The sequence below is a fragment of the Nilaparvata lugens genome, chromosome 5, assembly GCF_014356525.2.
Source record: "Nilaparvata lugens isolate BPH chromosome 5, ASM1435652v1, whole genome shotgun sequence".
Classification (NCBI taxonomy): Eukaryota; Metazoa; Arthropoda; class Insecta; order Hemiptera; family Delphacidae; genus Nilaparvata; species Nilaparvata lugens.
In genome coordinates this window covers 15,541,299-15,567,758 of record NC_052508.1, presented here as the reverse complement: position 1 = coordinate 15,567,758, position 26,460 = coordinate 15,541,299, and the positions used below count along the sequence as shown (strand labels likewise).

Sequence of the window (26,460 nt, the reverse complement as noted above, 5' to 3'; positions counted from 1 at the left end):
TATAGCCGTCGTGTTGATGCCTCAACTTGTCAAACTAATGTTTCATCAGTTGAAACACAGAATTAGTGATTTGGGTAGCTTATTTAACTTAGGATCAAGTTGAGACTATCAGCTTCAAACACTATTTACTCAAAACAGTTGCAGAAAAAAGTTTTGTATTAACCATAAATTATCTACAGAGTGATTCGAGAAGAATAACCCAATTTCAAACAATCATATTTATTTGGAAAAAATCTGGTGTGGCGCACTCACACAACTTTCCTTGCCGTTATGAAAAAAGATCACCGGACGCTAGTGTTCCCGCACATCTCAAGTCTACTATTCAAAGATCTGAACCAGCTGTTGACAGGACAATAACGCTGGACACACACGAAGTATGCTATATCTTCATAGTCAATGATTTAATAGAATCAACAGTTGCCAACAGTTTGCAATTGGATAATCACATTTCCTCGAATTTAGAGATTATTTTCAATTATAGGTGAAAATGTTACTGAACATTAATTCTAGAGATTTTCATGCTCAATCTATTCCAATTGAAATTTCTTGTTCAAATTGTATCAGAAGCCTGATAATCGTGAATCTATAATCAAACTTCGCATAGATGGGGCACAGCTCCTGGATTTTTACATAAATGGGACTTGTGGCAGTTGATAGAGCTTATCAATGACTATTCTAGGTGTAAATTTGATCAAAATGTTGGAGCCATTTTCGAGAAAATCGCGAAAAACCCTGTTTTGACAACATTTTTGACATTTTAGTCGCCATCTTGAATTGTATTTGATCGAAATTGATCGTGTCGGATCCTTATAGTGTAGGGACCTTAAGTTCCAAATTTCAAGTCATTCCGTTAATTAGGAGATGAGATTTCGTGTACGCAGACGCGACACGCGCGCGCGACACACACACACACACACACACACACACACACACACTAGGCGGAGAGAGACGCCCGCACGCGCCCTTTCGCGAGTACGCCCCTCCTCTCAGTGCAGCCCTGAGGGCACACACATACAGACCAATACCCAAAAATCACTTTTTTGGACTCAGGGGACCTTGAAACGTATATAAATTTGGAAATTGGGGTACCTTAATTAATTCGGAAAGCAATACTTTCCTTACCTATGGTAATAGGGCGTAAAAAACGATGCACACAAACCACTTTAGGACGGTTCATTTGAGTATAGAACAGAAAATCTGTTATCAGTCTTAATGACATCATGATGAAATCAGATGAAATCATTATCCTCAGTAGTATATTGTTCTCTGTCACGTGAGCTCATTTGATCTGTTTGAATCAATTCTATTATCGCATTCTTATCTCTCATCTTAGACATAATGTTTGTATTCATGAGGAACGGAAAATGCTCATCAAACTGTGGATCATAAATGATATTCGCATAAGTGAGCACAAACGTTTTACTAAGTTCTCACCTACTAAGATATCTACCAAGTTCTTGGTGCATATACACATACTGTGGTGTATGGACACGTCTTCTCTGTAGATGACGTTCGAGCGTCAAAAGGAGGGCACATGAAACATTCATAATACACCATCATGGTGTATCAAATTAATACATTTGAAAATGATATCAAACAGTCGTAAAACTAAAAACATTATGCTTCTGGGAGTGATTTGATGTGAAATTGGTTTTTTAAATGAATATACTATTATTGTTATAAGATACCCAGAGCAGTTATCACTTTCAAGACAGAGTGAAAACGAAGTATTGGCAGTGAAAGACTTTGAGGAGCAGGTACGTTTGGGCCTAATCCTTGAAGGAAGACGAAGACGATGTAATTGTTTTATATCGGGTCTCTCTATCACTCTCATTCTCTCTGTAGTATGGATGAACGTGATCTTCCCAAAAATAGTTTGAAGTACAGTGGGGATAAATCATGATTCCATTTATTTTCTCGTATTGTATCTCGAGTTAACAATAGAGAATATTCATATTACATATACGAGTATATTCAGATATGTAAGATAATTAGTTGAGCTTCACGGCAAACACTGTATCATTATTGTATCTGTCAATCTATTACAGTACCGATAGTTTGAATGGGTTCAATTTTGAAATTAATATGGTTTGAAACTTGCCTGAGAGTAGCGGTCAATTCAACACCGTTTGGTGTAGAAATTAATATCGACATAACCTTCATAATATTGGGACTATTAGAGACAATATTAATGAATAATATTTCTCTTCCTGAATATTGTTTTGTTGCAATTTTCATCTCTATGCATAAACTGAAGCAGGGCAGCAGGGGTGAGCATCTTCATCAACAATGAAAGTAGTATAATTTCTCAAAATATATTTTCAAGTCTTTTCACTGTGTTTTTCAGAAGTTATGCTTCTCAAGTTTAGGATAGGGAAACAATACTGAATCTCAATCCACAACTAGCACTAAAATTGAAACTTGGTAGCTGAGCCTCCATATTGTTGATGTAACATCACCATGGGATATCACCATATAGAATGAGTATACTGAGCTTGATGTAAGGTACAGTAGGCTATTCAAATTTTGCTATTCACATGTACATCATAGAAAATCATGTAAATGTCACTATTTACATGCCAAGTGAGGAAGGCCAAGACTGGAATACAACTGAAGAAGGATTTGAGATGTGCCAACTAGAGAGACCTCAAAAGGATGGTGAATGACAGATAGGCATTGAGAATTACTGCCAACTAGCCTAACGGCTGTTGACCAATGAGACAGACACTCCATACATAATACCACAGATCTAATCTATGTTTACTTAGTCTATGGTATTACCATATCCTATACTATTAAACGAGTAATTTCTGTTCATATGTTTGTATTTCACCGGATCTCGAAAACGGCTCTAACGATTCTCACGAAATTCAGAACATAGTAGGTTTATAATATAAACATTCGATTGCACTAGGTCTCGTCTCTAAGAAAACTCGCTGAAGGACATTAAAAAGATAATTATTAATCATACTTGGGAAAACAGCTGATAATAATTATTTTGTCGTTTGTTGATGATGGAAGTGAGTGAGCGAGTTCATGAGTGTGGGACTGTGTCAAAGTTATGACTCAGCTGTTGAACTTTTCTAACCTTTCAATTAGGTACTTAGTGCCGGTTGCAAAAAAGCCGGGCTATTTTCAATCCTGATTAATTCCAGTAGATCCATCTTTTTGAAATGGTCTTCTCTAATTTGGTTCACGTGAAATTAATCAGGATTAAAATTTAACCGGCTTTTTTGCAACCGGGCCTTTGTGAGGGAAATTTTTGTATTCCTCTGGGAATTAATCTCAATTTACTGTGATCAGATAGAACATTTCTGAATGAACTATGAATGTTATTATAATTTCTTCTTTCGTAATAATTTTTTGATGCTTTTGTACTCCAGAGCGAAGCTCGGTCTCCGATATCTATTTTCTAATATTGGGTCTAAGTTGTTTACTTAGTCTATAATAATACTTGGACCTCAGGAAAGTAATGATGAAACATCTCTGTATTTATTCTTTTTTATCTTCATTAAATCTTATCCATTTGCTTTTGATATTTCATGGCTAGTGAATTTCATTTCATATGAGATTGTTACCTACTATTCACCACAGCACACCCTTCACTTCAACCTTCAGTCTACTATCTCTATTCCACTTCAGCCACCAAAAACCGAATCTCTTTTGTAGATTATGTTGTGGAGGTATCATGGGATTGGAACTGGAGGGTATTGAGTTAACCCCCGAATGGACTGCCATGTTTATTTAGAAACTTTTTCTAGGTATTGGTCGGCTGGCAATTCCGATCATGACAAACCCATTCAGGAGCTGTCAGCCGCTAAGACAGCGCAACCCATTTGTCCTCACACAAAAAGAGCTTATTTGAATTTCATGTGTGGAGGAGTCCAGCCTCGCAAATATTCGCCCGGACCTTTTTCCGAGAGCCGCCGCCTTTGCTTCACATCTTTTTCTTCAGGTTCCATCTCTTTCTCTTCAGTTTTCCATTTCGCTCCTTGAAACCCTTTGACCGCACGAATTGGGAAAACCTGTTACGGGAGCCGAGCTCACGCTCACTCTCTCTCACTCACTCACTCACCGCCTGGCGGCCATTTTAATAGGATAGGCTGCTCGTTTCTTCGAGAAAACAGAGGAAAGCTTGTCCTCACATAAAATATCATAGTTTACATTTGCTGTGCCCATTCTAGTTATCTTGAGGCGTTTGTGAAGTCTTTTCTAGATTTACCAGCCAATCCCCGGGAGGTTCAAACTGGTTAGAGTTTTTTTACCCTCTATTCCTGGCCTATAGCAAACAATAACACTTTGAGAGACTGCAGATTTTTAAAACTTCCTACAAAGTATCTTTTTGCAAAAAATAACAATATTCTACTCAGTAGTTCAATATTCATGAATATTTTTACTATCTTACTGATGATTATAAGAGTATTATCGTTTTTCATCAATTTATCATTTCAAATAAGTATTATCTGAATTATTATAGTCTATACAAACTATCTTGAGTTCTTAATTTCTTTGTAAAGAACAGTTAAGCATTGGAAGAACCGTCATGTAAAATATTCTTTCGAAACTATAGGAAGAAGAGGGGCTTACACTTAGCATGTTTCTCATCTCAGAATACAGTGGAACCTTGATATATTTCATCCCGTTTAGTGCATTCTCTTTTATAGTTCATTTTTCCTGCAATCCTTCGAAACGTCCATATAGCTTTAAACCTCAATAATTATAGTAAACCTTGATTTAGTAGCTTATAGTGATAATAATTTTTAGTGGTCCCTTGAGATGTACTATATCAAGGTTCCATTGTATATTTATTTTTGAATGGAAACATAATCGTTTCTCATCTCTTAATACAGTGGAGCCTTGACATAGTACAGCCTACAGCCTCCCGTTATAGTACATATTTTTCTTCAGTCCCTTGGAACTTTCATATACAGTACATTAAAAATGTACCAATATATGAAGTATCAATTTTAGAGAGAAGAGACTGTAGCAATATATTGACTTTACATTGGCAAGGCATTGCTAGATATGAGTAGCCTCTACTCAATTATAACTGGGGAAGATTCAATGGAAGTAAACAGGATCAATAAAATAGACATTTGAGAGTAATGTGAAATATGTGAACGTGAACAAAATACAGTATCGGAACGTGGAAAGAAATGAGAGAAAATTGTTTAAGAGCAGGAAAACCAATCTGTTTACTGCACTCGACCTATATGAAAGAACGTTGTTTCTGGCAAAAAGAAGACTCGAGCGAAATTCCTCTCTGGCTGTAAGTTGTTTATGGCTGCCACATGTTTCATTCTTTGCAGTTGCATGCACTCGGAGGAGAGGAAAAAGAAGAGGCAAGCGATCGGAACGAAAGAGGAAAAAGAACGAGGAGGAGGAGGAGTATGAGAAGGAGGAAGAGAAGGACAAATGGAATCGGACGAAGGTGGGAGGAAAAGAAGTGCAGAAAAGCGAATAAAAAGGAAAGACCTGTTCGGAAAGCTTCTTACCCAGGACGGTTGTGTGAGCAATAAAACTTGAAATATGTTCCAAAGTCTTCCTGGGTTTTCGGAATTGGGATCAGTTCCTGCTCTGTTGGTAAGCAAAAGAGCAGTCAGTCTTGGCGACGGACAGAGAGGGTAGAGCTTAAGAAGAAGATGCCGCCAACATCATTCGAATAAAGTTGTACTAAACTTGCCAAACTTTCTCTAAATTGTAGACTTTCTACACTCTTGTTGTCACCATTATATTTTTTGGGCTGAAAAGCCACCCAAGTTGGAAAGTTGGTAGTGAGTGCACTGTGAGAAGATAATAGAGTGCATTCCCAAAACAAATTATTTTGATACGGCTGTTGTACGTTATCGATTTGAGTCGGAACAAAAATTGAAGGATAAGAGAATACCGCATTATAAAATAGGACTGCATAAGGGAATTTTTGCTGGGTCGAATAAATCCAGGATTAGCTGAAGCCTAAATTGGTAATAGTTTATCAATATTGCTGATGATATCAGTTGATTGGTGTCAACCCGGTTGGTGAAGCCACAGATTAAAGAACACTGGTTTCCTTATTCCGTGGTGGAGCTCGGTATTTAGGCGTTTTTTTCTAGTTGTCAAACTTCTTTCAAGACCCAACTCAGAAGGAAAGTTTTTGTCTGTCATCAGTGTGTTGTATATTTTACAATGTCTTATATGTTCACTCATGGATCGTTTTTCACTCTGAGTATATATTTAAAATAATAAGAGTTCCTGGTTCCTGGCTCACTATAATTATATTCTTCAACATTATTGAGATAAATGTCTGTTTAAAAGATAATCACTTGAGAGTTGATTTACAAACTCAATATTATAGAGAAAAACTAGAAATAGAGCTTCAAGTTTATAGCAATAAGGAGGTTATATATAAACAAAAAACCTTAAAGCTGCGTTTACACCAGAGTTATTAACAAAATTTTTTATTTTTCCGTCCTTATAGATTCTATTAGAATGAACAGAACTTGACAAACACATATATTTATCATGTAGGTATATAAGTTATTTTCTATTTAAAAGAATCTATAAGAATGGAGAAATTAAAATGTTATTAATAACTTTGGTGTAAACGCAGCTTAACATGCTTTATAGTTAACGTATTTATTATTGGTCAGATATACGTATAAAGAAAAATATTTTGAAAAAATAGCACTCATATGGTGTCAATGATTCATATGATCCAAACATCACCAGATTTCATTCCAAAGTAACACAGAATACACAGTAGTTTGCAGAAGAGAATTAAACAGCAAGTATTTACCAAAACATGATTGGAATATGAAACGTTACTATACATCTAAAGCAAAATCTCTTGAAGCTGCCATACAAAATGTTGGTCTTTTAGCAGACAATACGTGGCTTTTTGACGATTTCTACAATGATGAGTTTAAGCAAAAAAATTTGGAGCTTTGGATCGACTTTAAAGAAGCAGAAGACTTGGTCAAAAACAATCAAAACACTTTGCCATCGCTGTCTAGTCTAGCTGATGACAAAAAGCCCAACTGTACTTCATGTGATGGGAAACAAGATTATTCTCACCAGATAAATAATGGAATAAACAGTAATGCAGATGAGAGTTTGGCATATACCTGCCAGCATTTCTCTGAGAATGTTGATCGTATTTATGAAAGTTTGACCCTTCTAGTTCCAGAAAGGTAGGCATTGAAATGTAATTAAATGTAATAACTAAAAGTTATCATTAGTAGACTACTCATTACAATACTAATTTCAGTTATAAAATTAGTATAATATTACAGTATAATCACTATTATAAACACCCATTTATTTTTTTATAAATTTTCTTCCGATGAGTTTTATTTCACATTAATGTTTGCTTGTTCTCCTTGTCTTCTGATTAAAAACTTTTCATTTCCAATTGAATCTAATTTTAATCTACTTTTTATTCTGAAAACTACTTGGGCCATCAATGGATGAACTAAAGTTTTGTATTTTTCTATAGTGTAAGGTTTATAGTGAAATGAAAATTAATGCTTATAGACTCTGAGACTAGTTTTAATGACAATCAACATAGAAAAAAATATAAAAAAAAACTATTTAAAAAAAGGAAAAAATGTAAATTCATATGGCTTTTGTTGATAGAAAGTCCCTTACGGGAAGGTGTAATAAAATTGAATGTAGGCCATCTGCTATCTGTTAAACAAACTCTTGCAATAATTTAATTATTTGCAAAAGATTGTATCAGTTTTATGAATAAGATTTCCCCCAGTAGTCGGCATGAAATTCTTCCATGTAGAGAAATGGACAAATTATATTAAATTCATTGTTTCAAGTCTTTTTATTGATTATTTTTTAATTGTTTATGAATGTTATGAATATTAATTTCACAGATCACATTCAAAAATGAAATTCGCTCAGCCTACGCCTTCTGCTCTCCCTCCTTGTCTATCGAAGCAAGAGACAGAATGCAATCATTGTGCTTCTTCAAAGAAATGGCTTAGCGTCTTGCCCTGGCCTTCTTTGCTAATTAAGAATTTTCCTTCTCTCCCTGAAGTGATTCCCGATGAAAAATCGCTCTACACTGAAGGTAAAGTTTTCAAATGAGTTTTCCGATATGCTGGCATTGATAGAACACTATAACAGAGAGCGCTATAAAACGTTTTTCTGTTATAAGAGGATTTAATGACAAAATAATTAGATAGTATCTTGAAGAGAAGTTAACATTTTAAACCCATTAGAATTCTATTGAAACGATTCTAAAATTTCACCAAAAATACTAACTCGATTTCCAAAATTTCCCAATGTATAGATTTGGCATAAAAATAATAATAATTTTTATTTCCATTGAGATGTATACAGAAGAACAAAAAAAATTATATAAAAAAATATTAATTACACTGTATGAATAGTTACGGTAAGTGATACAAAAGTCTGTACATAGCTAGTGTCGTGGAAAAAATATCACTTCTGTATACATAAACGTCTGGAAGGAAATAATTAGGTAATCCCGAGGCAAAGCCCTATATGGGAGTCCCAGCATAGAAAATTAAACCAGAAACACACTTATAATTTGTATAAATGAACAAAAAGATAATTACAAACTGAGGTAAACTTATGTATTATTTACATTGAAATATTAAATGTTTGGTTTAATTTGTTATTTTTTAGTAACGATTGCATTAGCAAAGTAAGCATTGTAAAATAATTAGCATTTCCTATCATCGTTTTGAAAATTTTAGCTGAAACTATTTTTTATAGGTAACTGCTATTATAATTATAGTTGTCTGAAAATGTTCATGATACTCAGAGTGGAATAGACTACTTTATGATTCTATATTAATGAATTAATTGTTTTAATTAATAATCCTTTTAAATATCATAATATTCCATTTTCAGTAAAACCAAGGAGAAGAGACGAATCAGATTTGAAAAGATATCCTCCTCCTCACTACACAATAAAAACTAGTGACGAATTCAAACTTCACATGGCAGTCACATCAAGCAGAGTCAAAGCAATATGGGATGACACTCCTTCTACTGGTATGTGTTCTTATAGTAGTGTTCTAGATATTTTTATTAAATCATTTTACTTGGATAGTTCAGTGAGAATGGTAACAAATAATGTTATTCCAAATTTCAGGAAAAACATTGGCTGATATATTCAAATTATCACATTCACCTGGGACTTCAGTAGAGCTGGACTGTGAGATTCCAGAGTTCTATCCCAGGTACTCATGTTTTTTTAATTCCGTAGGCCTAGGCTACTTATAACTTTGAATAAATTTAACTATATTGTTGTAAATGTGCTTTTGTAATTAACACTTTATTCATTAAAAGTTTACAATATTGAACAAGATAAAAATAAAATAGAACATATTTGAACGTATCTCATAAAACTCTTCATAAAACTCCAACTTGTTATCTTTTCATAAAAAGTTTGTTTCCAAAACAATCACCTTATTGGCAACTGTGTTCACATCATAAGTATCCATGTAGGGCTAACCTACATCAATATATTATCCACCAGTTTCTTTTGGAAAGTAGCAGATTAATAACTACTTGAATAAAAAATAGATTACATTTTTGTGTGAAAATCTTCGGGGTTTTTTATCAGTTTTTTTATAAATTCTTCTGCGATGAAGACATAATTTGGATAATCCTCAATTCCATAAATACGGTTAGGTAGGAGAATAGATGGGTATCACAGTAGTAAATCTTGTGTTCAAGAAGCTATCCTAATTTGTAAATGCAATAAAATATTTTAGTAATTGCTCTACTAGACTTCATTAATAGAATAAACGTTTTTAAAATTTAAACTTTTTAAAATAACATATTATTTCATGTATTTGTAGATACAGTCTATAGTAATTGCTCTGCTGAGCTTCATTAATAAAAGAAATTATGTTTTTAGAATCCAAGCCTTTGGAAATAACACTATTCATAATTATTTTAGCATTGCTGTTTTCAAAAAATTGAATATTATATTGCATATTGCATAAAGAGTACTGTTTCAGAATCATTTTTATGACCACTGTCATAAAAATACTGATTTTAATTTTGGTGGTTGGTTCCTTACTGCATAACAATATACCAGCCTTCGTTCAAACAATACAATAATTATTTATTATTAAACGATAATTCAAAATTTAATGCAGTAAACCACTGCGAAGACTTCTGTTATTACTTCAAATATTGACAAAAGGGGTTTGTTGTCACAGGTTTTTATTTGCAGTAGCAGAAGTATTCGGGGTGGTTTACAGCATTTAAGCTTTTGAGTTTTTGTTTAATTATAATTGGATATTTATCGATTCGAATTTTAATAAATGAAACTTCTCATCAATTTCTATTACAATAATGTTTTGTGTTCCAATTTAAATATAACAAATCACATTGGTTTCCTTGTTACAGAAGCTGGCAAGTATTACCTAATTCAAGCAAACCTTTCCCTTGCAATGAACAAGAGAGGGCTTGTCCTCAGGAAGCGGAGTATTTAGAGGGATGCAGATCCCAAGTGAGCAGTTCATTTTTTTCTTCAACAAGTAAGATATATGCATGTCATGTGCCCTTAACGAAGAAGAATAGGATGCAAAATTAGTTCAAACAGAAGTTTTTGATACAAGTCTCAGCTAAACTATTTCAATAGAACATTAATGTAGTTGCTGATTATGATTGGGTACAAATACATTGAAATGTTGAGGTTTCATTTTTACTTTCCTTGCCCTACTACCATAGGTAAGGAAAGTATTGCTTTCCAAAAAAAATTAAGGTACCCCAATTTCAAGTTTTCTATACGTTTCAAGGTCCCCTGAGTCCAAAAACATGATTTTTGGGTATTGGTCTGTGTGTGTGTGTATGTGTGTGTGTGTGTGTGTGTGTATGTGTGTGTGTGTGTATGTGTGTGTGTATGTGTGTATGTCTGTGAACACGATAACTCCATTCCTGATTAACCGATTGACTTGAAATTTTAAACTTAAGGTCCTTATACCATGAGGACCCGACAATAAGAAATTCAATAAAATTCAATTCAAGATGGCGGAAAAAATGGCGGATAATTACTAAAAAACCATGTTTTTCACGTTTTTCTCGAAAATGGCTCTAACGATTTTCTTCAAATTTATACCATGATAGCTATTTATAAGCCCTATCAACTGAAATGAGTCTCATTTCAGGAGCTCCGTAATATTATTGAGAAAAATGGCGGATAATGACTAAAAAACCATGTTTTTCACGGTTTTCTCGAAAACGGCTCCAACGATTTTCTTCAAATTTATACCATAGATAGCTATTCATAAGCCCTATCAACTGGCATGAGTCTCATTTCTGGGAAAATTTCAGGAGCTCCGTAATATTCTTGAGAAAAATGGCGGATAATGACTAAAAAGCCATGTTTTTCACGGTTTTCTCGAAAACGGCTCTAACGATTTTCTTCAAATTTATACCATGGATAGCTATTTATAAGCCCTATCAACTGACATGAGTCTCATTTCTGTGAAAATTGCAGGAGCTCCGTAATATTCTTGAGAAAAATGACAGTTACTAAAAAACCATGTTTTTCACGATTTTCTCAAAAACGGCTCTAACGATTTTTTTTCAAATCCATACCCTGTATAGTTATTTATTAACTCTATCAACTGACATGAGTCTTTTTCCTGGGGTACTAATGGGGGGTCCACCCAATCCTTGAGAAATGGACTTTGTAACCTCCTTCTCGTGCATGAGGTAGGTAGGAACACGGTTTTTACTTTTTCTTCTTCCATATACCGTGGGTAGGTAGAGCAGTTTATAAAAAGAACAGTCATAGTCAAGATATTTCATCTGTAGAACAGCTGTTTTGACGAATTTCAAAAAAAACATCGAATTTCACAATATTTACATGAAGGAAAAAGTACTCTGAAAACAATTGTATACACACATATACAGTAGTCTGATCGTAGTTGCAAATATGTTGCCGTCAATCGTCATTATGTTTTTCTCCTAAATTATTCTCGTTTGATATTGAGGCTTAGGTATATTTAGCGAACTATATTGGAAATTTTAAGGTAGGGTTATAAAAAGGGCACTTTGTTCCGTGGATGTTTTTTTTACAAGAGAAATATTTGATCAAAATAAGGGGAAAGGTTTTTATGCGAAAATAGATGTAAAATTTTAAATAGTTTAATGAGCAAGGAAAGTTGTGTGAGTGTACCACACCAGATTTTTTCATTGAGGTCTCACTTTTTTCACTAACCTAAATTAATTGAAACAGAAGTTTTTGATTCAAGTCTCAGCTAAGCTATTTCAATAGAACATTTAGTCGCTGATTATGATTGGGTACAAATACATTAAAATGTTGAGGTTTCATTTTTTTTGTTGAGGTCTCATTTTTTTACAATAATTTTGTGCCATAGACTACCTATTTTAAAATAAATGGACAACCCAACATTTCAAACAACATATATTTTTACCACAAAAGCTATTTGTTCAAACCTTCATGCAATAACAAAATAATTAGGAAGAAGTAGATTAATTTTGTAGATTCATTCAATCGTCAAGCATTGAGAAATATATTAATTTGAGAAGTTAGCAATATTCATCACATATGTAAGTGAAATTTCCTGTGATAATGGAGAACACTACAATTCTATAAGGAGATATATTCAATCAATACCTAATATAATCATATTTACATGGCAATAATATTACAATATTTAAAAATCTATGTTGCTTTCCATGACGAAGTATACACCTAACCTGAATTAATTGATACCTACCTGTATAATAACTTTGTTATAGTTCAGACACTTTGTTACTTCTAAATATTTGAAAAACACTTACTTTTCTTGGAGTATTGAGGAATGCATTTCACTCCTGAAGAGGAGCTTCATCAGCCTTCATGAGGCTGAATGCATTTCACTCCTGAAGAGGAGCTTCATCAGCCTTCATGAGGCTGAATGCATTTCACTCCTGAAGAGGAGCTTCATCAGCCTTCATGAGGCTGAATGCATTTCACTCCTGAAGAGGAGCTTCATCAGCCTTCATGAGGCTGAATGCATTTCACTCCTGAAGAGGAGCTTCATCAGCCTTCATGAGGCTGAATGCATTTCACTCCTGAAGAGGAGCTTCATCAGCCTTCATGAGGCTGAATGCATTTCACTCCTGAAGAGGAGCTTCATCAGCCTTCATGAGGCTGAATGCATTTCACTCCTGAAGAGGAGCTTCATCAGCCTTCAAGAGTGTAATGCATTCCTCAATACTCCAAGAAAAGTAAGTGTTTTTTTCAAATATTTACAAGTAACAAAGTGTCTGAACTATAGCAAAGTTATTTAAAAATCATTCCGATTGAGAAACAGGTTGAAGATGTCCTATTGGTACTTCCATTGTTACTTGATGTTATACAATGGCTAAATTTCACATCACTTGCTTAACATTTCTACATACCTAAGTTCAGACCACATCCTATTTAATATTGAACTGTGGGTGCAGTAACATTTTCCAGAATACTGTAGGCTATAACATACTGTATCACATGAAATATTATTCCATAATATTTTAATTTGAATTTGAAAGAAAAAATATTTTGTAAACAGGCAATGTCTCAACCAGAAGGCCTGTCAATGGAAACCAAATATGATTATTCGTTTGGCATTTTTGATCAACAGAGTATCGAGCCAAATAACTTTATGAAGATGGTGGAGTATTCAGGTTTGTGATCATCCTTTTCTAGTTTCATAATTACACAAGAATATTTATTCTCCAATCGTGGATAAATACATTTCAGCACCCATGTTTCATAGTGGCGAAATGTTTCGTGCTGATATAGCACATTGTCAAACCCAGATAGGTACTGAATTTTTTTCATGACTAAGGCTGATCACTATAACGGTAGAACATGCATGATAAACATGCACACACACACATGTTCATCATGCATGTTTTGTCATCAGCGAGAGGCTTCCAACATAAAATAACAACCAATACATAAAACACTGGAAATTACAAATTATAATAATAATTACAAATTATAATGATACAAAAATAATTCAACCTCAAATGGAGCAGCCAGGAAAAAACCTTTGCTTGAAGTCTTTCGCTGTGATGACATGTTGTGTATCATGCATGTCCTACCGATGGTGGTCAGTCTTATAATCAATAGAATGGATAGCCTACCGTGGTTGAAACACAAACATAGAAGAAAGAAAAAACCTTATATGATCAATTCACATTCTCTCCACTGCTTCAAAGTGGGCCTATGATGATATATTCCCTAATTTTTTCTTGCAAAAATTACAAATAAGTGATGTATAATTCAACTGTTCTTCTATAACATATTTATCATGAAAAAACACTTTATTTATTTATTATATATACATTTAAAACACTTGAGAGAAACATTCGAACACTGTGATTCTCCATAGAGTATTTTTTTTTATAGGAATAGTGCTATAATTTATATTTGAAGCAATAAAACTATTCTATTCTATTCATAGTTTTTTTTTTGTTGATAGGCTGGCCAGTAATAGATAATGGAACTCTTGATGAGATGAATGCATCCGTAGCCAGACTCTACCCAGAACGTGAGCAATTGTTCTATGAAATGATGTCGGTAGTTGACACTGTCTACAACTTTTTTGAAGACGGATTTGTCTCCCAAAACAGTATGAATAACAACACATTGGCATGCTATCCTACTGCAACTCACTCGGATCAGGTGGTACCTAGTTTTCTCCATTATAATTACGTTTTTAATCCGAAATTTGGTAGAAAAAATGAGAAAAGTTATCAATAAAATTTTGCTTTTTGTCTTCAAATAACATCATTTAGATAAAAATATAAATCTGAGTGAGAGGGTACTCGGATTTATATATTATAGCTATATTATATAGCCGAAACATGTCGAAACTAAATAATTTTAAAAATGAAATAAAGAGACTAAGAAATTGGCAAAAACCACAGATTTTATTGATAGTTAGAAAGACCGGTTTCGGTTTTTACACCATTGTCAATCTCTGATAATCTCAGAGTATGAATAAAAATATAAATCTGAGAACCCTTTTTAGAATTACTTTTTGTGTAGTTGAGTAGTTTATATTGTGGTAATTATTCATATTGAATAAAAATACAAAGAAATTGGAAAAACCCACATATTTTATCTGAGTTTATCAGAGATTGGCAATGGTGTAACAACATTATTCAATATGAATAACTACCACAATATCAAATTCTCAACTACACAAAAAGTAATTTTAAAAAGGGTACCTAGGTACTCAGATTTATATTTTTATTTATATTCAAAAGTAGCCCTAAAGAAAAAAGACAACATCATTACAGTCCTATTGAAAATTAAAACTTCAATTTACAAGATCCAAGATTCTTCTATTTCATTTTCCATGACGAACTGCTAGTTAATAATTCGTCTTTGAACTATTTTCAAGGACACTACAGTCACGTTTTTAAAAATGAGAGTTCTAGAGCTTAATAATGGTCTAAAAAATTATTGTTAAATAACTGGGTGCTGCTTGAGTGTTCATGATGCAAGTTCGAGCAGTGTATTTCACGACATGTTACCCATGTTTCAAAGAGAGATCGCTCAAGGTTTAATGAATGCATACAATGCATCACCTATAATCTACTAACACAATTAAATTATGAATTTCTCAAATAAATGACAATATTCTAACAACAATAATGAAAGATTTCAAATGTTTCAATCATTGCAGCTAATCTAGTACTTTGAACATTTTTCCAGTCAAGAGATGAAGAGAATGCATTTGCCAAACTTGAAAAAGAAGCTTTAGAACAGTACCAAGACTCAGACCATCAACTGATGACGGTTCAACAGTCTGACGATAGCATAGCAAGAAAGTTCCAGGTATCAGACATTATTTAATTTTATTATTTAGTTGTAGATCAAACATAGTTGAGAACAAACATGTTTTGGATAGGTATACTATAACACTCAACTCTCAACTTTGAAAATATGCCAAAGGAATTACACTCAACTATGCCAAAGGAATTAACACTCAACTCTCAACTTTGAAAATATGCCAACTTTGAATATATGGATCTCAGCAAAGAGGTAAGTTATCTTATATTATAATACTTTTAACTACTGTACTGTACAGTGTAGGACTTTGAAGAGGCTACATACTACAACACTACTTCACAGTATAAGACTTCTGCAAAAATGTAATGACGGCCACTGAGATCCTTATATTGGGTCAATCTGCATACTTTTGGGCCTAAAACTGAGATTTGAGTTCTAGTTTCAATATGTGCAGATTTAATTGAATTTATATTTTTAAATGCTAATTGGGTTAAAAATGGAAGAGTGTATGTTTGAAAATTGATGGTGACACTTTCCCTCGACTGTTGAACCGAATTAAGTGGACTAAAATGCTAGATAAAGTGCTAAATAAGGCGGGGGTCGATTTGTACAGAACAAGCGGTGCTCTGTACTCTATAATAGTTCAGACAAGTTTGTACAGTATAACTATTTTTTGTTATGTTCAGGATTTAGAGCAGGAAGCAATGGAACAATATAATACGAGTGAGACACTACACGAAGAAGCAGAAGAAGAGGAAGAGGAAGAGAGACGGGAGGAGGAAGAAACCTGAAAAGGATTTGAAAACTCAATAGGTAGGATTATAATATGGATATAAATGTTTGATAAACGAATGAAATAAGAATTTATGCGAAATCGCTAATGTAATTCGAATAAAAAACTGTTTTCACACTATCAATTGTTTTATATTATTGTGCTCATTGATTTGAGAGGTTATCTTTTTCAATGTATTTCATATTTTCTTTACTCAATCATTTACAAAAGATACGAAAGATATTGTAGTCCTGTAGTGAAAAAGTTACATATAATGTTGATCGTCATCATCTAGATATAAAAATATTTCCTTTTTTTACTATTACCGTACTCTTCTTCTTTCATAATATTAGTTTTCTATATATTAAGTTGTGCATGTTGCCTATATATACATGCTTTCAGGCTTGCTTCTGCAGGTACTTTTTAAACTTCCATTAAAAATGTTGTTACATAAGATGTATGATATTGTATAATGTATGTGAAAATGTTTTAAAATTTCAATAACGTATTATTTATCTATATCAAGTTTGTTGGATGGGAATTGATATTGTGGAATTTCTTCATAATGGGAAAAACACAGTTTTTTGTCACAACCGCATAAATGTGTATGTGGCAAAAAAACTGTTTTTTTAAATCATTAATATCAAGTTATGGAGAAACGAATAACAAAGAATGCTGAAATTCAATATTTAAACATAGTTGCAGGTGTGAGTCAAAGAAATTATAAGAATGGATTAAGCTGAAGAAAGTCATCAATCATCAATCTAATCTACAAGATTATGGAGGTCTCATAAGAAAATTGCAAGCTGAAAATAAATTAGAGCCTGAGGTCAGAGACGTCTGTTGGAAAGAAAATATATATTAGTGTATGAGGCTAACCGAATTGATAATATTATTCAATTATGATAAAAAATATTTGTATTAATCTAATGAAGGTGAATAAAAACATAGCTTGAAAGATTTCAGAAACAATAGTTCTATTTTTTATTGCACAATAAAGTAGATTGTTCGATACAGCTTCAACTATTTAAAAGAACAGCAAGTGTCCCGTAGCTTTTCCTCCATGACTTTGATACGGCATATAGTCAAGGTATGGTTCGCGGGGTGATATCCACGTCTTTGCAAAAACATCAGGCTTCAGAGACCCTAGATGGAGGAGGCTTCCTTGAAGGAAATTCCCTACACATAGAGATTTTTCATGAATGGGAGAGTTGCAACGTATCACTTACAATGGAAAGAACATGTTGAACGAATGTCAGCTGATAGGATGTGTTGTGCTAAAAGGACGTAACTCCAAAAACAATGCAGCTTGTGTATCTTTTCGGATGCATTATTTATGCACCGAATTTGATTATTTTGTTTTAGTTGTGTTCGTTATGTTCAGGACCAGGTTTATGGCCTATCAAATTTATAATCCGGCTTCAGGACTCTTTCCTACGGTCCTTCAAAGCTTGCATATAATCCTTATGGGAGAAGATTTGTGAGCTGCTGGCCCTTAGACCAGTAAATTATAGATCTATACTATCTATACTAGCATAGCCACCTCTAATACAAGGCCCCGGCCTACGATATTGCAACGTCGCAGTGTAAGCCTAGAATCTAATACATGATAGGTGAAAAAGATTTTAAAAAATACCAGCTGATCTTTTTCACCAATCATGTATTAGATTCTAGGCCTACACTGCGACGTTGCAATATCGTAGGCCGGGGCCTTGCATTAGAGGTGGCTATGATACTAGTCTAAGAGCTGGCCTCACACAGAAATAAAAATCAGCTGTTAAAATCATTGCGTCATGCAACAGCCGTCGGTAGATAGTAGACAAGAGTGTGTGCTGCTCCATAACTGCCCATATATATATATTCTATTCTAAACGCCCCGACTAAAAACAAAATGACTGTTCTGTGTGTAACCATCCAGCAGTGCGGCCTCAGGTAAAATGAAGACTTACATGCTCTAAAGACATTGCTTTGTTCCGAATAATTAAGCTGTCTTCGGTGTTCAGAATTAATTGATTTTTAGTAAATTATTTATTTTTCAGTTGGAAAATTATCTATATAGATAAAATGCCGCATCGCGGCTCCTCAGGTGTGCATCCAGCTAAAGTTTGTCATGAGATGCATTAAACTATTTGGCGGTACGAAGTTCTCCGGGCCAGCTAGTAGAAAATACTTGTATTAATTCAGTGCAGGCGAATAAAATAACTGGAAACATTTCAGAAACAACAGTTTTTATTGCACAATAAAGTAGATTGTTCGATACAGCTTCAACGAATTAAAAATTATGTGATAGAAACAGTATTTGGTAAAGATCATTTATTCTAAATGATTTTTGTCGAACGGCGACCACACATAGTCTTTGATCACGAACCCAGGTCTGGATTCTAGAGTTGGTCTGGGAACGTAGTTGAGTCTGTGAGACCACGGATGTGGGATGGACCTGCTCATGCAGAAGGAGGCCACCCAGAACAGTACAACTATGAACAGGATCATGGTCTGCACGATAACGTAGTGCGATATGGAAGTGCCTATGTCCAGCCAGGAGCCTTCGTTGGTTACCGCGTACAGGAACTGTATTCCCATAACGTTGCTCAGCACCAGAAACATGTACATCTGGTGCTTCATTTCAACCTGGAATTTGAAAATAGACAGTCTCCGTTAGAAAAAAGTAGATTGAAAATTAACGATAATAAGCAAACCTATAGACACCATGGTTTTATTCCGCAGGGGTCGTTATTATCAATCAATCAATCTTTTATTGTCAAGAAACATAATAATGTTACAAACAACGTCATTTACAATAGTTTATACAAAGACTGGCGATGCAATAGGTAAAAGTGAAAATAATACAATATATACAGAGTGATTCACATAAAGTGTAACATTTCATTTCATTTATTTATTCATTTGAAATACAAAGTGACTAATGTAATAACATTGGTAGATAAAATAATAAGGTAGTCCTTGTGCTATTTTTCTTCCAAATTTGTAGGTGACACAGTCCAAGATGAGGTTAGAATTTCACGTGTACAGTTTTCACAAAATTCTAGTCTAAAATAAACATGAAAACTATAAATTTTGAATTTAGAAGGCTTGAATTAATAAATTGATTAGAAATATTCCACTCAATTATCACTTGTAACAAATAATATTGAGTTATTTAAGAAAATTTGGAACCATTGAAGAAACACAAACTTGTAAACTTGTAAACAATAGGTAACTTGTTAACCGTTCATTTTACAGAGAACTTTAAATGGGCAACTTCCCTTCTTTTTTGTGAAATCTTACGACATGCCATTTTAAATAGTAAATTTGGCCGCTATCTTCCAAAATGGAGGACAACTTTATTCTTTCAAATGGCAACCCCTATTTTTATGATTATTTTGGATTCTACGTGAAATTTTAAGGCATTTTTACTCTTGTAATTTTTTTATAAACCCAACCGTTTACGAGCTGGATAAAGGTCTAAAGGATTCAGGTCGGAGATCTTGCTGGCCAGTGTACTGGTTCACCTCGCCCAGTACACACAGTAAAAAAACACGAATTTATTGGCTTCATGATAAAAATACAAAAATACACTCCAGCTCGTAAACGGTTGGGTTTATAAAAAAAAGTAAACTTGTCTTGGAATTTTTAGTAGAATCCAAAATAGTCATAAAAATAGGGGTTGCCATTTGAAAAAATAAAGTTGTCCTCCATTTTGGAAGATGGCGGCCAAATTTGCAATTTAAAATGGCATGTCGTAAGATTTCACAAAAAAATAAGGGAAGTTGCCCATTTAAAGTTCTCTGTAAAATGAACGGTTAACAAGTTACCTTTATGTGAAACACCCTGCATAATAGCAAACACTAAGACGCCAAACACCATTAGCAATATATCACAGTAAAATTTGGTTTATAAACGATTCGTGTTCGAAAAATTTTCTCTAGTCTAAACTGACAGCTCCACTATGAGATGCACTTAAATCAAATCAAATTTACTGCCAAAACAATAATATGAAAATGAAAAAATCAGTTTCATACATTGAGAAGTTGATTCAATCATTGCCAGCATTGATTAATAATGGTAAGCATTAATATTTGTCTATTGGAAATGCTGACTCAAAATATGACTATATCTTACTACAGCAACCAATCAGTACTATTGTAGTAACAAGTTGCTATAGTAAGTAACTAGCCGTCAGGCTCGCTTCGCCCGTCTAGCCAGGGGGCTCCGCCCCCTGGACCCCCGACTGGATCGTCCAAGAATAAGATCAGCAGGCTCGCTTCGCTCGTCTGCATTTCTCATTTGAGCAATTTTATCATATGTTAGGACGATCCAGTCGGGGGTCCAGACTAAATGTCTGGCTAAACAGATATGGCGAGCGAAGCGAGTATAATATTCCCAGGAATATCTCTGATTAAAGTAGCAGTGCCCAATCAATTTTTCCGCGTTAAATGCATTTCAATCTTCAACTTGGTGCCAACATAACAAAGTCAACTCAACTTAATGCCAACCTGACAAAATTATTAATTTAGTTATCAGTTAACAACTGTTTCGAAGAGGTACTCTCTTTAGATTATAGTTCTATATTAACATATGGTATGGACATTTTTCAATTATAAATTAAGAGAATAAGAAGAACATACATGCTAAAAGACGAACTTCAAACCCTTGATAACCACCCTTAGAGTTAAAATATTGCCAAAAGATTTCTTAGTGCTCCTCTAAAGGGCCAACTGAACATACCTACCAAATTTGAACGTTTTTGGTCCGGAAGATTTTTAGTTCTGCGAGTGAGTGAGTGAGTGAGTGAGTGAGTCAGTCAGTCAGTGAGTGAGTGCCATTTCGCTTTTATATATATATATATATATATATATATATATATATATATATATATATATATAGATTTATTTATTTATTTATCACATTGTGTACAAATACTTAACATGAGGAAAGGCACAACAGGCTCATGCCCAAAACTGTCCCATTTCCAATTTATACTATAGGCCTACTGTCCAAATCAAAATGTTGGTTATGTCACTTTCACTATTAAGGTCCATATTATAATGCCGGGTCCAGACGCTCAAGTTAACCATCAGTCTTTTGCTCAAGCAAAAGACGGATCGTTTGGTTCAAGCAAAAGACGGATGTAAAATTGCATCCACACGCATCCGTCTTATGTCGTCCGTTATCCTATTTTTGTGCTCAGAAGCTCAGTTCGTTCATCATCAACATCTACCATATATCCGTTAGATGAGTGATAATTATATCGTATTTTTTCGCTGATTCAATTGGATAATGTTATATTTATTTATGAAAAACATGGAAGCATACAGGATTTCTCCCAAAAATTGCTTCCATAACAACACAATTGCAATAGTTCATTATACATAGTAAGAGTACAGAAAAGAAGAATATTGAAAAATTACAATGAAAGAAAAGGAAAAATAATAAAAAAAAGAAATGAACAAAAAAAACGAAAAGTTAATCGCTAAATGGCTTTGTTTACATGTCATATCTCGAGACACAGTGATTGTAAATGGTTTTAGATAGTATTCTTATCAAAAATATAGTACATCTTAATATCAACATCAAATTCTGAGAGTATAATGAGAATCAAGAAAGAAAAAAGGGTTAAATGGCGTTATATAAAATCGATAAAAAAAACTTGCTTATTTTCAAGTACTCGCGAGGCATTTTATTAATTTGAGGGCGCTGAATCCGAATCTGAAATCACAATTTCTCTATCTCCATTTTTACGCGATTTAGTTTTTGGTGGATAGGCAAAAGACAAGATAGGTGGTTTGATGGGAAAAGATTCCCGGCCGATACATTCTAAGTTTGACGACTTAAGCTTGAAGACCCATCCGTTTTACCGTCTAGACGCAACGACTTACATGATCCGACTTTTGCTTAAGCAAAAGACTGAAGCTAAACTTGAGCGTCTGGACCGGGCTTAATGGCAGTGGCCTTCTATAGAATACAGCTGATACCGTATATATGATGGAATATTAACTGTTCCTGAACGATATCAGGATAAAATAAAAACAAAAAACCGAGTATATGTGAAAGACTTTGTATTTGTTTGCTATTTCCTAGCAATGAATTCTAATAGGATGAAACATATTCGTGTCGAGGGGGCGTTCGGTGCTATGCGGTTGCTATTCAGAACCGAATTCAAACCGAATTACCGTTTCACACTTGTCGAAATCGGCCGAAAACGAAAAGAAAGTAAACCGAACCGAACCGAATGTGTGTAAAACTATAGCCTAAAGTGAACCTCACTTTAGGCAATCAAGGCAGATATCCATTCTTTTCCACAATTAATTAGAAATTTCCACTATTGATTATTATTATTTTCATAGCTATTACGATAGAGAAACAATAGCGTAAGTAGACATCCCATGGTATAGAGGGCGTTTATGTCGCAACTCTTACTGTTATCTCAAGCCGATAGTTCATGTAATTCTTTCCCGTGAAGCTGTGTGACACTGGTAGTCTCTCGTATTGTGCCATTCATACACTCTCACCCCAACAAAACAGTAAAATTCGACAATAATCAACAGTAATCGGCTTGAGATAACAGTAAAAGTTACGACATAAACGCCCTAAAGCATGGGATATCTACATTCAATAGAAATAGATAAACAGCAACTCTCTTAGTAATATTACAAATTCAATATGAATAGATGGAAGCTATCTTACCTTTGACACAATACTGAGTGCTTGAAATGCACAGCCTACCAATAGGAACGGAATGAGCGTTTTGAGGAGAATGAGTGCAGTCATTGTGAATGGCGAGAAGACCGTCAGAAAGCACCTCACCCAGTCGATGTTGAACGAGTTCACTGAGGCTATGTTGCCAGTGCCAAAGAACGACAGCACTATGTAACAGAGCTGGTTTCAACGTGTTAAGGAACTTTACATTAATCAACAATTTGATTTCATATAATTACCAATACCCTTTATTATTCTTTATTTAGAAGGTATCAAGTATATCCAAAATGAAGAATATAATAAAACTTTTCTTGAAAATTTCAAGCAGTCCTGTCGAAATAAACAAACAAGTTTTCATTCATTTCTACAGGACTACTTGATAGTTATTTGTATATCTAGAGTAAAAAGTACTGATTTTTCTCCCTGAGGGAAAAGTTTAAAGCCCGAGGCAAAGCCGAGGGTAACAATTTTCCTGAGGGAGAAAAAACATTTTTCACTCGTGATGTACACAAAATTTTTCCTACACCTACATTTGCAGAAACTGCAAATCAAATAATTTTAATAACTCGCGATATTGGTGACAATGTTTTATTTTACAACATACATAACCTGAAATCTAGAAACTAAAAACCAGTCGTCTGGCACTGCCGATTGCGCTATCTATCGGCAAAAGCTGTTACAATTATCATCTGGCCGAATATCAAAAATTGGCTGACTCCAGTTCGCGCGTTTCAGATTTGAATTGAAGATGAAAAATATTTGTTAGCTGGTATTTTGAATAGTATAATATATTTGAAAATATGTATACATTTTCATCGTCTACAGTACTAATATTAAGTATGTAATATTATACAACCATATATTTCATGAGTTGATCAAATTTTTTGGTTGAGGTATTGAATTCAGTTGACTCAATGTCAGACACCTCTATTATGTTTCCTCATCTGAGCTTAGACCTTCTAACCTATTTCAAATGTAAGTTTAGAGATACTTCCCATGTTATTTAAATTGAGTTACTTTTACGCCCTAGGGATTTTTTCGTCCGGAGAGCGAAAAAGTGACACTTTAGTACTATGTTCCAGGGAGTAAAGTAAGCACTTTAGGCAGTAGGTGGAGGATTTTTTTTATAGTAAGGTACAACCGGTTTCGTCCAATCCGCCATTATAGATTAATGTCATCAATGAAAAATAAAAGGGTACTAGTGATTCTATATTGTGAAAAAATGTATTCATTCAATCATTTAAAATAAATTATTATAGAGGCAAAACAGACTTAACCCCAGAAACTTATCCGTTCTAATCTATACACCAGTAAAAATTTAGGTTGAGTATCGCATCATTGATTGATTTATACTTCACAGCGCTTTATTAAGGTGTGGATTCTTACATATCAGTATCAGTGAAAATATCAGGTACAGTGATAATATTATTCTCATAAGTTATAACGAACAAACTGAGTGGAAATAGTCTCATTAGAGCTCACGGTAATTATAATTTCACTGACACTGATACTGAGATTTGTTAATCTACCATTGATTGATTTACACTACAGCATATATGATTTTACAAGTAATTACTTGCAACTCTCCACATAAATGTAATATTTTTCAAAGGATACAAAGAAGAATGCCCTGCGGAAATCATCACCATTTAGGGTCTGCGAAGATTCTTTCTGTTTCACTCCAGGATTCTGAAAAATACAATAATTGAATTCACACATATATTATTAAACTTAACGAGACATTCATTATTTACTTTGAGAGCTTTTCTAAATACTTAATTTTCAAGAGTCGAAAGTCTGTAATTTCATTTTACCTGTACTGATTATAGTGTTGTTCATGAAAAATTTTTTATTAGAGATACTTAACAAATCGTACTGCTATGAATATGGCTCAAGTCAGTATTTTTCCATGGATACTTACTAGAGTTCAATAACTCGCTCGTGATCAAACATATTTTTATTATTATTCAACTCATAAAAGAATGCATAAGTTACAGACACATTCTTGAATATTTTTCATTTTCAAAAATAAAAGATAGGACAATAGAGGTGAATAGGGTACAAGTGGGTAAATAACAAATAATTAATGAATTAGGGCCTAGACAAATAGAGAACGATCAGAATTCATTTGGACGTAAATAAAATATAAATCTCACTACCCGTTTAAATCATTTCATCACAACATGTTTCGGACATTAATGCCATTTTCAAGTGATTTGAAATAAATAAATACTGCTGGATCAAAAATAAGAATCTTGCAGCAGTATTTATTTATTTCAAATCACTTGAGAATGGCATTAATGTCCGAAACATGTTATGATGTAATAATTTAAAAGGGTACTGAGATTTATATTCTATTTATATTGAAAGTAGCCCTAAAGGAAAAAGACAATTCATTGGGACGATATAGATTTTGATATTATAAGATATAGATACAGATGCCTACATACCTAAATACACTTACCTAATACCTACATAATACCTAAAAACCACTCTGATCGCGGATCCCTCTCTGTGCGTCCAGGCCCTAATGAATAAATGAACCAATGAATAAATACAAAAATGAATATGTTGTTGATGATCCTTGTTTTTTTCTACTGATGAATATGAAATGCTCTAATAGGATCAAGCTTCACTATGATAATTCATTTCCAGTATGAATACATAAACAGAAATATCCATACTCATTATTATTAGATCTAACACATTAAAATATTGGGAAGAAAAAAAAGGCGCTAGCCACAAAACTTCTTCTATTCCTACATTTGGTTCATTAAAATTGTTCAAATAGTATGTTATGTCGACAAATAATTTATAAAAAGTACAATTTACCTTATAAGTAGCGCTAGTTATCACAGTATTGGCTTCTAAGCAGGATTTCTCCAGCGTCAGCCAACAGAATAGATTGACTGTTAGTGCAAGAAGGAAGAATGCCTCATGACCAACGGAGAGAAGCAAAAACGGCACAGACAGGCCGAGCGACACAGAACCTAGTCTGGTAAGCACTGTCCTCGAACTTAGCAGAGGAATGATTAGGCTCACAACTGGAACAAATCACATCAAATAGGAACTTTAGTTACACAAAGTGTACGAGAATTCACAGAATACAGGATACATTTCAAGAGCATTCTCATTAGGTTAAGTCTGCATAGAAGAATGATACAAGTATTTTTTATTTTCATTAAGAATGACTGAATAACAAATTTTTGATTTCTCA

The 26,460-nt window shown here is 33.8% G+C and overlaps 2 protein-coding genes across 6 annotated transcripts in view; one reads left to right on the top strand and one right to left on the bottom strand.

Moving 5' to 3' along the window:
* Positions 1 to 6,719: 6,719 nt before the first annotated feature.
* Positions 6,720 to 17,487, top strand: LOC111048151. 4 transcript variants are annotated; one of them, XM_039427759.1, is made up of 10 exons: positions 6,757 to 7,169; positions 7,863 to 8,059; positions 8,869 to 9,012; positions 9,113 to 9,200; positions 10,381 to 10,483; positions 13,539 to 13,653; positions 14,457 to 14,662; positions 15,698 to 15,820; positions 16,462 to 16,588; positions 17,253 to 17,487. In XM_039427759.1, the coding sequence occupies exons 1-9, from the start codon at positions 6,793 to 6,795 to the stop codon at positions 16,564 to 16,566; spliced, it is 1,458 nt and encodes a 485-aa protein (XP_039283693.1). In that variant the 5' UTR covers positions 6,757 to 6,792; the 3' UTR covers positions 16,567 to 16,588; positions 17,253 to 17,487. The 4 variants fall into 4 exon arrangements, with proteins under 4 accessions (XP_039283694.1, XP_039283693.1, XP_039283692.1 ...); XM_039427758.1 differs by having other exon boundaries at positions 17,247 to 17,487; XM_039427760.1 differs by lacking the exon at positions 17,253 to 17,487 and having other exon boundaries at positions 6,720 to 7,169; positions 14,457 to 14,659; positions 16,462 to 16,690.
* A 1,267-nt stretch (positions 17,488 to 18,754) lies between these two features.
* The window catches only part of LOC111048143 (GPI ethanolamine phosphate transferase 1), a 27,040-nt gene continuing 19,334 nt past the window's right edge, over positions 18,755 to 26,460 (bottom strand). For both annotated transcript variants that reach the window (XM_039427751.1, XM_039427750.1), the window contains exons 13-16: positions 26,076 to 26,287; positions 24,861 to 24,932; positions 23,232 to 23,423; positions 18,755 to 19,175 (exon numbers count right to left, since the gene is read on the bottom strand). In XM_039427751.1, the coding sequence (XP_039283685.1) occupies positions 18,861 to 19,175; positions 23,232 to 23,423; positions 24,861 to 24,932; positions 26,076 to 26,287 (791 nt within the window). In that variant the 3' untranslated portion in view covers positions 18,755 to 18,860. The remainder of the gene's footprint in view (positions 19,176 to 23,231; positions 23,424 to 24,860; positions 24,933 to 26,075; positions 26,288 to 26,460) is intronic.

Coding starts and splice junctions, on each gene's coding strand:
- LOC111048151 (XM_039427759.1), top strand. CDS start 6,793: ATGAAACGTTACTATACATCTAAAGCAAAATCTCTTGAAGCTGCCATA. Junction 9,013..9,112: donor GGATGACACTCCTTCTACTG/GTATGTGTTCTT, acceptor TCCAAATTTCAG/GAAAAACATTGGCTGATATA. Junction 10,484..13,538: donor TAGAGGGATGCAGATCCCAA/GTGAGCAGTTCA, acceptor TTTTGTAAACAG/GCAATGTCTCAACCAGAAGG.